The 17152-nt window shown below is 39.6% G+C and overlaps 1 protein-coding gene across 1 annotated transcript; it reads left to right on the top strand.

Moving 5' to 3' along the window:
- Positions 1–11353: 11353 nt before the first annotated feature.
- On the top strand, positions 11354–11644 carry LOC138342164 (uncharacterized mitochondrial protein AtMg00860-like). The gene has a single exon (XM_069294367.1). The coding sequence runs from the start codon at positions 11354–11356 to the stop codon at positions 11642–11644; it is 291 nt and encodes a 96-aa protein (XP_069150468.1).
- The last annotated feature ends 5508 nt before the right edge of the window (positions 11645–17152 follow it).

The raw sequence follows: 17152 nt of genomic DNA, 5'->3' as shown, positions 1-17152 counted from the left end.
GCAGATTCCTTGTATTTGAATGGGTTAGTAGACACTTGGTATGACTCTCTAGTATTGAGTAGAGGGTTGGTTAATTCAGTGGATTTAGAGGAAGAGTTGATTAATACATAGGCTTGAAGATGAGTTGCTGGATGTTACTATTTAACAATTTAACAGGCTGGTTCAAACAATTTTTTGTAAGGAATCCACATCTCAATGGTGCATGCTTAAGGAATCCACACCTCAATTATGCACGCTTCCTTTCAAGCTTCCTAGGAGCTTTAAAGAAGGAAATAAGGTTCGCTCTAAAGATTTTCAAACCAACTATCCATAACTGGGTAATTGGGAAAGCTTGAATGCAAGAGAAGGCAATTGAAGTAGTTCAACGTAGAAACAAGGTTACTACTAAGCAGCTAATTCTATGAGCCACAATTCTGTTTAAAAGGCCTTAGGAAACTCAGCATGTAGACCTAATGCTTTTAAACATATTCCTGAAGTTTATGAGTTCAAGAAAAGCAATAATATATGTTTTTGTTGTGGAGACAAGTACACTGTAGGACATTAGTGTCGACTAAAGCAATTGAATTGCTTAACGGGAGAAGTGGAGACTACTGAAGGAGTATCTTTGGAGGTGGAGGACCAAACCTATATGGACCTACGTATTGAAGCGGAGAGACAACATTGTAACGACCCATTTAGTCGTTTTGAGCAACAGACTTCAATTCTGGAAAAACTGGCAGAAGCGACGGACCCCACGACGGAACGTCATGGGCACGACAGACCGTCGCAGGGTCTCGTTTCAAAACACTTAGAAAATCAAAAATTGGGTACTGAAAATCGACTCTCTGAACATTGTGACGGAATGGCATGACGGACCGTCACAGACCCTTGGTGGAAATTTGGGTCTCTGAACTCTGCGACGACCTGCAGGACGGACCGTCGCAGGCGCGACGGCCCGTCACAGTTTGCATAATCCCAGTTGGAGTCGGATTTCTGGTTAAGTTTTAAGGGACGTTTTTGACTATTATTGCCTTAATTATGGATTTCGTGGGTTTATATTAATAACTCAAATTCTTGAGGGATAAAATAGGTAACTTTGGGTTAATTAGTGGGGTATTATTGCCATCTTTTACACTTAATTATATGATAATTAGGGTAAAAGAAAGAGGATTTGAATAAGAAAATAGAAAGAACAAGAAGAGAGAGAGAGAGAATCGAACGAGAAGGGAGAAACAAAGCTTTGGGAAAATTCTTGCTTGATTCAACTCTTCGGTGGAGGTAGGTTATGGTTTTCATGCTTTCATAAGTAAACTCTTAATAGTGAATGATATGTATTGGTAGTATTGTAAACCCTACTATATGCTTAATGGTATGTTTGCATGAATATGATTATGTGATTGTGATAAGATAAGCATGATGAAAATATTGAATCCCAAATCTTGAAAAGAAACTTTAATATACATTATTAATGATGATGCCTTGGTAAAGAAGAAGGCTTGATGAATTAAAGTAATGGGATTGATGATGCCTTGGAATAGAGAAGGCTTGATGATTTACAGAATGATATTAGTGGATCGGGTGTCACGAACCGACACGTAGATTTAGGGGATCGGGTGTCACGAACCGACACATAGATTTAAGGGATCGGGTGTCACGAACCGACACGTAGATTTAGGGGATAGGGTGTCACGAACCGACACATAGATTTACGAGATCGGGTGTCACGAACCGACACATAGATTTAGGAGATCGGGTGTCACGAACTGACACATAGATTTAAGGGATTGGGTGTCACAAACCGACACGTAGATTTAGGGGATCGGGTGTCACGAACCGACACATAGATTTAAGGGATCGGGTGTCACGAACCGACACATAGATTTAGGGGATCGGGTGTCACGAACCGACACATAGATTTAAGGGATCGGGTGTCACGAACCAACACGTAGATTTAGTGGATCGGGTGTCACGAACCGACACATAGATTTAAGGGATCGGGTGTCACGAACCGACACATAAATTTAGGGGATCGGAGTGTCACGTACCGACACAAGAGGATTAATGAATATTGAGGGAGCGGAGTGTCACGTACCGACACAAGAGGAATAAAGATAATGAATCTTGAAAGATGTTAATATACTCAATCTAATGAACATGATTCCCAAATGAATATGGTATTGAGGCTTGAGTCCTCATGTGTGAACTTGATGGTACTTATTGATGATTATAATACTTGTTGTTGCTACATGTTGAGTTTTATAGTTGATTTACGATAATATTGATATGTACTGTTCCCTATTTTGAGTTGGCCGATGATATCTACTCAGTACCCGTGTTTTGTACTGACCCCTACTTTTATGTTTTTCTTCTTGATTATTTGTGGAGCGCAGCAAACGTGCCGTCATCTTCGACTCAACAGTAACTCAAGCCAGTCTTCGTCACACTGGATCTTCAGGGTGAGCTAACGCTTCTAGCTTGGACTGGATCTTCTCCTTCGCGTCTTGATGCCTTGAACTTCCGGCATGGACTAGCTTCTTATGTATTTTTAGCTTTTTAGAAACTCTTAGAATTAGTAGTTTAAAGTAGATGTTCTTGTGATGATTACTTCCAGATTTTGGGAATAATAGATGTTGAATATTGATAGTTATTGAATTGGTTTTCTTTATTAATGAGTTAAGTCTTCCGCATTACTTTCTATTGTTATTACATTGAAATGTTAAGGTTAGATTGGTTGGTTCGCTCACATAGGAGGGTAAGTGTGGGTGCCAGTCGTGGCCCAGATTTGGGTCGTGACAAACTTGGTATCAGAGCATTAGGTTCGTTGGTCTCATCACACAAGAACAGGTCTAGTAGAGTCTTAAGGAACGGTAGGGGGACACCTTTACTTTTCCTTGAGAGGCTATAAGACTTTAGGAAACTTTCACTCTTTCATTCTTTCTTTCGTGCTACTACTTGAGTCCAATTGGTATCTAGGCGATACGAATTGGTATCTGACCATCTTCACTCTCCTTCGCAGATGGTTAGAACTAGAGCGACGACTACGTCAACACCAACACCGGCCAGACAAAAAATAACTGAGCCAGCCAATGGGGCTGTGGCTCGAGGAAGAACAGCGGCGAGGGGCCGTGGTAGAGGTCGTGGGAGGATGTCCTCTAGAGGAAGAGGACGAACACCTAGCCCATCTGATACTAGGGCAGTGACTCCTCCACCGACTGAGGAAGTAATAAGAGAAGGGGAGGATGGGGAAACTGAACAAGTGCAAAATGAGGAAATGCCACCCCAACCTATCCCAGAGATGATCAATCAGGTTCTGGCTTATCGTAGCGGGTTATCTGATCAAGGTCAGGCACCTCCAGTGTTTTCTACGCCAACACCTCCGGTTTCAGAAGTACAACATGCGACTACTATGGCTCCCCGCATGGATGTTCCATTGGAAATGGGCACATTTCCACGTTTGACTACTGGGCCTATAATGACAAATGATCAGCATGAACTTTTCAGTAAGTTCTTGAAATTGAAACCTCCGGTCTTCAAGGGTGCTGAATCGGAGGATGCTTATGGTTTTCTGGTTGACTGTCACGAGCTACTACACAAGATGGGTATAGTAGAACGATTTGGTGTGGAGTTTGTGACTTATCTGTTTCAAGGGAACGCCAAAATATGGTGGCGGTCACATATCGAGTGTCACCCAATAGAGGCACCACCTATGACTTGGGCCTCATTCTCTAGTTTGTTTATGGAGAAGTATATCCCCCGGACTTTGAGGGATAGGAAAAGGGATGAGTTCTTGAGCCTAGAGCAAGGTAGGATGTCAGTTAATGCTTATGAGGCTAAGTTTCGTGCACTATCCAGATATGCCACTCAACTCTGTTTCAGTCCTCAAGAGCGGATTCGCCGGTTTGTGAAGGGGTTGAGGTCAGAATTGCGGATTTCGGCCTTACAGATAGCGGCAACGGCAAAATCCTTCCAAGAAGTGGTAGACTTTGTGATAGAAGTGGAAGGAGTGAAGCCAGACGACTTCACCACAACATCGACATCAAAAAGGTTTCGAAAGGGAGGTGAGTTTAATGGTTCTTACACTAAAGGACAGGGTTCGGGAAGTTACGCAGTTCGACCCATTCAGTCTTCACTACAAACTGTAGTTGGGGGTCCACCTCCGACCGGTCAACACTTCTCTGAGAGACCTATGCATGAACCCAGAGAGTGCTATGGATGTGGGGAGATTGGACATATTAGGAGAAATTGTCCCAGACCAAGTTATAGACCCCCAATAGCTAAAGGTAGAGGTGGTCATGGTAGAGGCCGTTATTCTGGAGGACGTGGTGGTCTAGGTAATGGTGGTCACCAAAACGGCAGAGGTACTGGGCAAACTGGGGCCATTACATCACAACATGGTAAGGGCAACGGACAGACGAATGATAGGGCCCATTGTTACGCTTTCCCTGGGCGGTCTGAGGCGGAGGCATCTGATGCTGTCATCACAGGTAATCTTCTGGTTTGTGATTGCATGGCTTCTGTATTGTTTGATCCTGGATCCACATTTTCTTACGTATCTTCCTCATTTGCTAATGGTCTAAATTTACATTGTGAATTACTTGATATGCCTATTCGTGTTTCTACTCCGGTGGGTGAGTCTGTGGTAGTTGAAAAGGTGTATAGGTCTTGTTTGGTGAACTTTGTGGGGAGCAACACCTATGTAGATTTGGTTATCTTGGAAATGGATGATTTTGATGTGATTCTGGGTATGACTTGGCTTTCTCCGCAATTTGCAATCTTGGATTGTAATGCTAAAATGGTGACGTTAGCCAAGCCTGGGACAGACCCGTTAGTGTGGGAGGGTGACTACACTTCCAATCCGGTACGTATCATCTCCTTTCTTCGTGCTAAGAAAATGGTTAGTAAAGGGTGTTTAGCTTTCTTGGCACATCTCAAGGATGACACTACCCAAGTACCTTCGATTGAGTCGGTTTCAGTAGTTTGTGAGTTTCTTGATGTGTTCCCTGCAGATCTTCCCGGTATACCACCGTATAGGGATATTGACTTCTGTATTGATCTCGAACCTGGCACTCGCCCCATTTCTATACCCCCTTATAGAATGGCTCCCGCGGAGTTAAGAGAGTTAAAGGCACAACGTCAAGAGTTATTGAACAAAGGCTTTATTAGACCAAGTGCATCTCCTTGGGGTGCTCCGGTTTTGTTTGTAAAGAAGAAGGATGGGAGTTTTCGGATGTGTATAGACTACAGACAACTAAACAAGGTAACCATAAAGAACAAGTATCCTCTTCCCCGCATTGATGACTTGTTTGATCAGTTACAAGGTGCTTGTGTCTTCTCTAAGATTGACTTGAGATCCGGTTATCATCAATTGAAAATACGGGCAACGGATGTGCCAAAGACTGCTTTTCGAACGAGGTATGGGCATTACGAATTTGTAGTGATGTCCTTTGGTCTTACGAATGCCCCTGTTGCGTTCATGAGCTTGATGAACGGGATTTTTAAGCCATATTTGGACCTCTTCGTGATCGTATTTATCGATGATATATTGGTATACTCAAAGAGCAAGAAGGAACATGAAGAGCATTTAAGAATGGTATTGGAAATGTTAAGGGAGAAAAAGCTTTATGCCAAGTTCTGTAAGTGTGAGTTTTGGCTAGATGCAGTGTCCTTCTTGGGGCACGTGGTTTCTAAGGATGGAGTGATGGTGGATCCTTCTAAGATTGAGACAGTGAAGAATTGGGTAAGACCTACTAATGTGTCAGAAATAAGGAGCTTTGTTGGGTTAGCTAGCTACTACCGCCGATTTGTCAAGGGATTCTCTTCTATTGCTTCCCAATTGACGAACATGACTAAGCAGAATGTTCCATTTGTATGGTCGGACGAATGTGAGGAAAGCTTTCAGAAGCTCAAGACTTTGTTGACTACCACACCCATTCTCACCTTGCCCATAGAGGGTAAGAACTTCATTGTTTATTGTGATGCATCCTATTCTGGTTTGGGTGCAGTGCTAATGCAAGAGAAAAATGTGATTGGTTATGCTTCGAGGCAATTAAAAGTGCATGAACGTAACTATCCAACTCACGATTTGGAATTGGCTGCGGTAGTGTTTGCATTAAAGCAATGGAGACACTATTTATATGGGGTTAAGTGTGAGGTCTACACGGATCATCGTAGCCTTCAGTATGTCTTTACTCAGAAAGATTTGAACTTAAGACAGAGGAGATGGATGGAGTTACTAAAGGACTACGATATCACTATTTTGTATCATCCGGGGAAGGCGAATGTTGTAGCGGATGCTTTACGTAGAAAGGCGGGAAGCATGGGAAGTCTAGCTCACTTGCAAGCTTCTAGACGCCCACTGGCTAGAGAGGTCAAACTCTAGCTAATGACTATTAGAAGTAAATGAGAGGGGAGGATTGTTGGCTTCTGTGGAGGCAAGATCTTCCTTTCTTGACAAGATTAAGGGAGAACAGTTTAATGATGAAAAATTGATCCGGATCCGAGATAAAGTGTTGAAAGGAGAGGCTAAGGAAGCACAAATCGATGAGGAAGGTGTTTTGAGAATCAAGGGAAGGGTATGTGTACCCCGAGTTGATGATTTGATTAACACTATTCTGACAGAGGCTCATAGTTCAAAGTATTCGATACATCCGGGTGCAATCAAGATGTACCGTGACCTAAAGCAACACTTTTGGTGGAGTAGAATGAAGCGTGACATTGTGGATTTTATTGCCAAATGTCCAAACTGTCAACAAGTAAAGTATGAACACCAAAGGCCCGGATGAACACTTCAGAGAATACCCATTCCGGAATGGAAGTGGGAAAGAATTGCAATGGATTTTGTGGTTGGTCTTCCGAAGACAATGGGTAAGTATGACTCCATTTGGGTGATTGTTGATAGGTTAACTAAATCTGCTCATTTCATTCCGGTCAAGGTGACTTACAATGCAGAAAAGTTAGCCAAACTTTACATCTCGGAAGTAGTGCGATTGCATGGGGTTCCACTACCCATCATATAAGATAGAGGTACGCAGTTTACTTCTAAGCTTTGGAAAACATTGCATGCAGAATTGGGTACTAGGTTGGACCTTAGTACTGCGTTCCATCCCCAGACCGATGGTCAGTCTGAGCGAACGATTCAAGTGTTGGAAGATATGCTTCGTGCATGTGTGATAGAGTTTGGTGGTCATTGGGATAGCTTCATACCCTTAGAGGAGTTTTCATACAATAATAGCTATCACTCAAGCATTGATATGGCCCCATTTGAAGCATTGTATGGTAGGAGATGTAGGTCTCCCATTGGTTGGTTTGATGCGTTCGAGGTCAGACCTTGGGGTACTGATCTCTTGAGGGATTCGATGGAAAAAGTGAGGCCTATTCAAGAAAAGCTTCTAGCAGCGCAAAGTAGACAAAAAGAATATGCAGATCGAAAGGTTAGAGACTTAGAGTTCATGGAGGGTGAACAAGTATTGTTGAAAGTTTCACCAATGAAAGGGGTGATGCGGTTTGGTAAAAGGGGTAAACTAAGTCCAAGGTACATTGGACCATTTGAAGTACTTAAGAGAGTAGGAGAGGTGGCTTATGAGTAAGCCTTGCCTCCAGGGCTGTCCGGAGTACATCCGGTATTCCATGTGTCGATGTTGAAAAGATACCATGGGGATGTAAACTACATTATCCGTTGGGATTCAGTCTTGCTTGATGAGGACTTGTCTTATGAGGAGGAGCCTATCGCTATCTTAGATAGAGAAGTTCGCAAGTTAAGGTCAAGAGAGATTGCATCCATCAAGGTGCAATGGAAGAATCGACCCATTGAAGAAGCCACTTGGGAGAAGGAGGCGGATATGCGAGAAAAATACCAAAATCTGTTTACAGATTCAGGTACTCCTTTTCGCCCTTGTTTTCCTTCTTTTGATCATTCGGGGATGAACGATGGGTAAATTGGTATCTAATGTAACGACCCGTTTAGTCGTTTTGAGCAACAGACTTCAATTCTGGAAAAACTGGCAGAAGCGACGGACCCCACGACGGAACGTCATGGGCACGACGGACTGTCGCAGGGTCTCGTTTCAAAACACTTAGAAAATCTTAAACTGGGTACTGAAAATCGACTCTCTGAACTTTGTGACGGAATGGCAAGACGGACCGTCACAGGTGTGACGGACCGTCACAGACCCTTGGTGGAAATTTGGGTCTCTGAGCTCTGCGACGACCTGCAGGACGGACCGTCGAAGGCGCGACGGCCCGTCAAAGTTTGCATAATCCCAGTTGGAGACGGATTTCTGGTTAAGTTTTAAGGGACGTTTTTGACTATTCTTGCCTTAATTATGGATTTCGTGGGTTTATATTAATAACTCAAATTCTTGAGGGATAAAAGAGGTAACTTTGGGTTAATTAGTGGGGTATTATTGCCATCTTTTACACTTAATTATATGATAATTAGGGTAAAAGAAAGAGGATTTGAATAAGAAAATAGAAAGAACAAGAAGAGAGAGAGAGAATCGAACGAGAAGGGAGAAACAAAGCTTTGGGAAAATTCTTGCTTGATTCAACTCTTCGGTGGAGGTAGGTTATGGTTTTCATGCTTTCATAAGTAAATTCTTAATAGTGAATGATATGTATTGGTAGTATTGTAAACCCTACTATATGCTTAATGGTATGTTTGCATGAATATGATTATGTGATTGTGATAAGATAAGCATGATGAAAATATTGAATCCCAAATCTTGAAAAGAAACTTTAATATACAATAATAATGATGATGCCTTGGTAAAGAAGAAGGCTTGATGAATTAAAGTAATGGGATTGATGATGCCTTGGAATAGAGAAGGCTTGATGATTTACAGAATGATATTAGTGGATCGGGTGTCACGAACCGACATGTAGATTTAAGGGATCGGGTGTCACGAACCGACACATAGATTTAAGGGATCGGGTGTCACGAACCGACACGTAGATTTAGGGGATCGGGTGTCACGAACCGACACATAGATTTAAGGGATCGGGTGTCACGAACCGACACATAGATTTAGGGGATCGGGTGTCACGAACCGACACATAGATTTAAGGGATCGGGTGTCACGAACCGACACGTAGATTTAGGGGATCGGGTGTCACGAACCGACACATAGATTTAAGGGATCGGGTGTCACGAACCGACACATAGATTTAGGGGATCGGGTGTCACGAACCGACATATAGATTTAAGGGATCGGGTGTCACGAACCGACACGTAGATTTAGTGGATCGGGTGTCACGAACCGACACATAGAGATAAGGGATCGGGTGTCACGAACCGACACATAGATTTAGGGGATCGGAGTGTCACGTACCGACACAAGAGGATTAATGAATATTGAGGGAGCGGAGTGTCACGTACCGACACAAGAGGAATAAAGATAATGAATCTTGAAAGATGTTAATATACTCAATCTAATGAACATGATTCCCAAATGAGTATGGTATTGAGGCTTGAGTCCTCATGTGTGAACTTGATGGTACTTATTGATGATTATAATACTTGTTGTTGCTACATGTTGAGTTTTATAGTTGATTTACGATAATATTGATATGTACTGTTCCCTATTTTGAGTTGGCCGATGATATCTACTCAGTACCCGTGTTTTATACTGACCCCTACTTTTATGTTTTTCTTCTTGATTATTTGTGGAGCGCAGCAAACGTGCCGTCATCTTCGACTCAACAGTAACTCAAGCCAGTCTTCGTCACACCGGATCTTCAGGGTGAGCTAACGCTTCCGGCATGGACTAGCTTCTTATGTATTTTTAGCTTTTTAGAAACTCTTAGAATTAGTAGTTTAAAGTAGATGTTCTTGTGATGATGACTTCCAGATTTTGGGAATAATAGATGTTGAATATTGATAGTTATTGAATTGGTTTTCTTTATTAATGAGTTAAGTCTTCCGCATTACTTTCTGTTGTTATTACATTGAAATGTTAAGGTTAGATTGGTTGGTTCGCTCACATAGGAGGGTAAGTGTGGGTGCCAGTCGCGGCCCGGATTTGGGTCGTGACAAACATGAAGTGCAAGAAGCAGTCTATTTGAATGCATTATCAAGGAGCATTCACGGGGTTAATACTATACTGGTGATTGGTAGTGTGAAGAATAGGATCCTCACCCTGTTGATTGATTTATGAAGCACTCACAGTTTCATTGATCAAGACATAGTCATCAGATAAATCTAGTTATTGTGCACCAGTAAGAGTCATATTAACTGGTAACTATGCAATGTTCACATCTCATTGCCAAGGGTGTAAGTGGAAAATTCAAGAAGGGTCCTTCCAAGAGGATCATCATCCCTCTAGAATAATGTGACCTTGTTTTGGGAAATTTCTAGATGAAAAGTACAATGCAACCAAGTTTGATTATAGAGAAAAAATGTGTCGCTATTGGCAAGAAGGGCAATAAACTGATCTTGAAAGGCATAACTGAAGAGGGTAGGTTAAACATGACACATAGTGGTTCCATGAACAAAATTTTAAAGAGGGTAATGCTCTTATTGCTTATTTGTTTACGTTAAGAACAAAGGTCCAAAGTAATCACGAAGTGGTTTATAAGACTATTAATGACGTTCTAGACAGGTATTTAGGAGTGTTTGAGGAGCCAAAATCACTGCCTCCTACCAGGGCATTTGATCATGGCATCTTTTTGAATCTAGACGTGGTACCAATGTGCTTGAAACCTTATTAATACAACTATTACCAAATGAATGACTTGGAGAAAAAAGTTACTGAAATGCTTAATAGGGAATTGTCCAACCTAGTTAATCTCTCTTTTAATGTCAACACTTTTAGTCAAGAAGAAGGATGGTTCCTAGAGATTCTTAGTAGACTATAGGAGACCAAATGAAATCACTATAAAGGAAAAATGTCCTATACCTATAGTAGATGATCTACAAGATGAATTTCATTGTTGTGTGATCTTCTCTAAAGTGGACCTTAGAGCTTGAAATCATAAGATTAGGATGAAGGTCGATGATATCCATAAAACTGTCTTTAGGAATCATATTGGTCACTATGAATTTAAGATAATGTTGTTTGGGTTAACCAATGGTCCTGCATCATTTTAGGCTTTATTGATTAAGACTTTTCAACCCTTGTTCAGAATATTTGTCCCAATAATTTTTGATGATATACCTATTTACAGTGTATCGTTAGAAGAGCATGTTGAGTACTTAGTTTCTGGTTTTGATACCTTAAGGGACAACTCTTTGTACGTTAAAAGATCTAAATGTTCTTTTGGACAACCTAAGGTTTAGTATCTAGGTCATGTTATTACTGGTAAAGGAGTGACATACGCTAAAATCTAGGCAATGGTGGACTAGCCTACTCCTAAGTCCTTGAAGGACCTTAGAGGGTTCATGGATTTGAGATGGTATTACAGGAAGTATGTAGCTTGTTGTGGTACGATTTACAGGCCTCTCAGTGATCTACTCAAATGGGATGCTTGCAAATGGAATGATGAAGCTGATTTAGCATTTGCAACTTTCAAGTGTGCTATGTTCTCAACACCAATATTGGTTTTACCAGATTTTACCAAGGATTTTATTGTAGAGACTAATTCTCGTTATAATGTCATTTGTGTTGTCCTTATGCAGGAAGGAAGACCAATAGCTTATTTATGTAAAGCACTAGCACCTAAGCACAGGTGAAAATCTATCTATGAAAAGGAATACATGTCCTTGTTAAATGTTGTGGACAAATTGAGGTCGTACCTTCAATTCAAGCATTTTGTGATTCAAGCTGACCATCATAGTTTGAAATATGTGATTGAACAAAATCTTACTTCAGCATTACAACAAATCTTATCTCAATGACCTCTTGTATAGAAGAAAAAATGAATGCTTTATCATTAGTGCGAGAAAAGGATATATATAGTCCCAATTCCACTTGTCTCTAATTTAGTGAACGCATGTGCCTCAACATTTGATTTAATCACGACAATAGATAGTGCATTTTTTTAATAAATGTCCAAAAATTATAGGAGAATTATAAAATCTAGAAATTCATTTGGAATGAAATAAAGTTTCGACAAGAACTAAGGAAGAGAAAAAAATATACTCTCTCTGTCCGTTCGTATACTCCCTCTATCGCTTTTGTACCAAAGTGTCCTAATTTTAGCAAATAAAGGCAGAACATCAGAAATCAGGAGGTATAACACAAGAGATCAACATTCCTATGTTGAAGTGGAAAATTATCAACATGGACTTCATTACAAGTTTACCTCGTACTCACAGACAATATGACTCAATTTGAATGATAGTTGATAGAGTTACTAAGTATGCACGCTTTTTGGATGTTAATTCTACAATTTCAACAGAGGACTACGCCAAGAGTAAAAATCCCAACGAAGGTTGCAAGAAGTTTACATGATTTCCAGACATGAATAAGAAGAGATTTTAACAATATTACAACTCCAAGTAATGACATGGGGGGAAAGGAGAAGATAAAAAAATAGGTGTAATGCAGCATTTGAAATAAGATTAAGAAAATATCATGATCCAAACAAAACCAAATATGAATGGTTCAAGAATGAGATAACAATGCTCCAGACAGAATGACTAAAAGATATGATGAAAAAAGACAAAGAAGGCTGGAAAGAAAATTATTTAGCTGATTCGTAAACAGGCTTAAAACACATAAATATAAACAAAATATATGCAGAACCGACGAGCAAATAACAAGAAAATTTCTAAATATACATATCCATACTTCAGCGAGCAAACATTAGGAAAAATTCCAACTCAAACAAACGTATACAGAAAAGAGCCAGCATAGATCAAAGTTATACAGACAATGCAAAAAATAGATTATTACCTCTTTGGGGCAGTGAACTGGAAACGAGAAAGAGTGGAGACGACCACTTCACCAAGAGAAACTCTCACCAAAAACGAAGGTCAAGAAATTCTGGACGGCAAGTTGAACTTGAACGCTAAACTATTGCATCCGTTCTTTTCAAAGTGTGTCTAGTTCGTATTTTAAGTGCTTATGCTCGAAACTTTTTGTACACTCTTTTACTATGTCTTAAAGTCCCAGCTGAAGATCTCATTATAAAAGACTACCCAAAATCCAAACAACTTTCCCATCTTTTTTTTGTTCCCCTCCCACTCTGAAAACGGAAACCGAAGAGAATATAAATATAAAAAATAGGATTCCAAAAATAAATTCCAAAATTTGAATCTCTCTTCCCAAAGGAAGGGACAGCTCGGTTTATACGATAATAAAAAAATTTCAGCCAAAAACTCAAAAGATGAAGAAGACGTGAGCGGACTCAATCAAAACTATCGTCTTTGAGTTCCACATGTCACCAACTTATGGCCACAAGGACGAATAGACGCAGTTGCAAGGACAATTTGCGGGCAGCGAGGGTAGGCGAAAGGCTGTTGTGAGGCAGAGAAAGGGAGAAGGAGACGGAGGACAAATACTCCATCGCGCCAATGTCGCTCACGCGCGTGTCTTCTAGGAGTCATTGTTTTCCTTCAACAGATGAAACGGAGCGTTGGCAATAGAATTTTCCCCACACGGTTTCCGTACTTTTTGTTGTCAGTTTGGGCGTTAAGGAGAAGACATAGTGCAATTTGTTGTTGTCGTTTTCCTGCTTTGAACCAATTTTGGGAGAAAAGGGGGAAGGGCTGGGTCGGAGAAATCAAAATTGGGTGGGGTCACTTGGAAAGGTGTTGGAGCGGGCTGAGTGAAGAAAAGGCCTGAGTCATTTGAAGTAATAGAAACATGCCCAATTTTGGTCCCTTTTAAATGGATTCAAAAAGGTCTAGATTGAGTTATTGGGTAAGGCCCAAATGGATTATAAAATACCAAATCATTAACCAAATTGAAGCTCAAACTTGCAGGTTTGTCTAAAATTAAATAAGAAGGACTAAAACAATCGATTAACGAGCTTCTTGATTTTTAACAAGATAAAACAATAAACTTACTTGTAAAACGATAGTTCAAAAATTATAACCATAAATAAAACCAAGCTAATTTAGCCAAAATACTTGCTAAAAATTAAATCTTTTGAAATGCTTTTTGAAACATTTATAAAAATAATAAGTGTATATATATATATATATATATATATATAAAATACAAAAATGACCAAAATTATTTAAAAAAATTTGCAAGCTTTTATGTCCACAAAATTTTATAAAAAATGATTATTTTAGACTGTTTGAGATCGAGGAAGCTCAAAAATTAATTATCATCGGGGAGGGTCAAAATTGGGTGTTAACAACTGTCCCTTGTTTTATTTGGATCGATGCAAGAAATCCAAGGAAATTGAAATTGACCAAGCAAATTTTGACTGACAACAGATTCATCTTTAGGAAAATGATTTGTTACGGACTTTAGGAATTATCGTCGAACCCCCGAAAAATGGGTTTCCCTCATATCTCAGGCTATATGAGAATCCAGGTCATCTGTAGTTCGATATGGTTGATTTGACACACAAATTGAAAGAATTCAAGTAATCTCGATACCATTTTTACTGGATTATGAAGGGACCAAAATGCTCTGGAATAGGATTTAAAGGGAAAATGTTGGAATATAGCCGAATTTTCAATATTGAGACCGCCTACATATCCTTAATCCTCAAGAATCAAGCTATTTGTAGTTTGACTCAATCAATTGAAAAGGAAATCTATTATGCTAGATAAACTTTAGTTCTGGACAAATGACAAATGAAATCGAGTATGATGAGGAGGCTTGAAACCTCTTAGACATTAAAGTGAGTATGAAAAAGAAGCTTGAAAACTCTTTAGCCATGAATAAGGAGCTCTTCAAATACATATTTAAGAATTTACACTGACATAATTCCAAGCTCTTGGTGCATTGTCACTCGGATTGAAAACTTACTTCCGGCAAATACCAAAATTTCTGGATGCAAAACTTAAATCGGGGAAACTAATGAAAAATCCACATGCCTTCTGGTAAGGGTGTGGTTTGATGTGATGGAAATCACTCCTCTGCTCGCGTTGCAAGAGTTTTATACTCCTCTACGAACTATATCCCAGTTCGCTACGAAGAAAAAGTTCCACGTTGTGCTGTATTTTTTTGATGTTGTCCGCACATGTGGCATGTTTTTGGAGAGTTCATCCTTCTGGATGCTCTCAACAAAGATTGAGATAAAACTTGTCATAATAAATGCAATTCAAATGGGAGAAAGTGTCTTTTACCGTGCTGACACTTAATTGCTCTCCTTCAGCACTTGATGTCAAACTTCATCGGTTTGATGTAAAGTAAATAAAACTTATGTCTTATGTTTGGAATATAATCTTCAATATAATCTTCATTTGATGTCAAATAAATAAAAGATGATGAATCGTTGATAGTTCTCTTGATGTCGTCTTCGGTGATTTTCTTGGCATTCTCTCTTGCCAAATAAAAGTTGCAGTTGATGTTGAATGATAAATATTTCTCTAGAGATGCATAATTTCCTTCTCTGGCAGTGCATGATTTCTCTTTGGCAATGCATGACTTTTCAATGATGCACCTATTTTCTAATGCAATGTATGAGTTCTTCTCCACATTGCATGATTTGTTTCCCGCAATGCATGAATGTTCCGAGATGCATGAATTTCTTCTCGCGATGCATGAATATTTTCTCACGATGTATGACTTTGCGCGATGCATGAATATTAAATCGTGATGCATGACGTTTGACGATGCATGATTTTCTGCGGGTCATGAATATCTTCCGTTATGCGTGATTTCTTGCGGGGCATGAATATAAACTCACGATGCATGAATGTTAACTCGTGATGCATGACTTTTCGCGAGGCATGAATATCTTCCCCTGATGGGTGACTTCTTGTAAAGCATGAATATAAACTCACGCAGCATGACTTTCTGCGATGCATGATTTTCTATGGGGCATGAATATCTTCCCCCGATGCTTAATTTTTTGCGGGGCATGAATATTTTATCACGATGCGTGAATATTAACTCGTGATGCATGATCTTCCATGATGCATGAATATTAACTCGCAATGCATGATTTTCTACAAAATATGAATATGTTCCCGCGATACCTGATTTTTTACGGGGCATGAATATCTTCCCGCTATGTGTGAATATTATCTCGGGATGCATGATTTTCCGCAATACATGAATATTAACTCGTGATGCCTGATCTTTCGCGATACATGAATATGTTCTCTTGATTCCACCCTTGGTATCAAATGAAGATAGTGCTTTAATCGAGCAACATAGTCATCTTCCAGGTGCCTTCTAGATAATCATATCGTCTCAATTGACAATAACAGTAAAATGACCCTTTAGGTAATGTGTCGTCTCAATCGAAAATAGAAATAAAATGACCCCTCCGGGCGGTAATAATATCATATATTATAATATGATGTAGATGAAGGCATTGACGAAAAACCGTAGACTATCTTTCTTGAGATTTTCACTTGATTCATCTTTGAACACAATTATATCTTCATTATAGACTTCAAGTTGTTGATAATTTAATATAACAATAATGTAACATTCCCAAGTCTTCGATATGTGCAACATAAAATAATTCCTGCATCCATAGAAAAATCATAAATTTGGGGAGAACTTTTTGCCCCCTTAACTTCTCCACATTCAACCGATCGAATAAATATGGTGATTTCAGAGAAAAACTATAAACATGCGTTCACAAAAAAATCGTTAGTTTTAAAATGAACTGATCTGTGTCAATTCTTTAGTTGTCTTCTCCTTGTCCTGCTATCTCCGGTTTATTTTTATGATCCCCGATCCTTGATAGAGAAGGAAAATATTTTATGCCACAACAAATGAAACACCACAGGATAAAATTTTAAGCAAAAGTAAATTTTCAAAAAGTAGTATTTTTTTAAAAAAAGTTACTGTCAAGTATCATCTCACATCAGGCTTAACGAACTTCTTTGAGTTTGATGCTTGGAGGTCTTTCCGATTATTTGCTGGGGAGTATTCAAAATCACTATAGACTGTCGATAAACCATGTTGAAATTTTGAGGTCATCCTCAAAATTTTTGTCCCAGTTAATATTCTCGGCTTATCTTTGAGTGCAAGTGAGTAAATCACGGGATTTTGAGATCCTTTAAAAAATTTTGTCCAGTTGCAAACTTTAAAGTGACTTCAGTCTTGGCTTGCTGAGGAGAAATATTCTTCTCGAGAAAAGGTGTACAAATCTTACG

This window comes from Solanum lycopersicum, chromosome 1, assembly GCF_036512215.1.
Source record: "Solanum lycopersicum chromosome 1, SLM_r2.1".
NCBI classification, from domain to species: Eukaryota; Viridiplantae; Streptophyta; class Magnoliopsida; order Solanales; family Solanaceae; genus Solanum; species Solanum lycopersicum.
Note: the sequence above shows the minus strand (reverse complement) of the source record. Positions and strands in the feature narration are given on the sequence as shown.

What these genes read in the sequence shown, in the direction of transcription:
- LOC138342164 (XM_069294367.1), top strand. Translation starts at nt 11,354, where the DNA reads ATGGATTTGAGATGGTATTACAGGAAGTATGTAGCTTGTTGTGGTACG.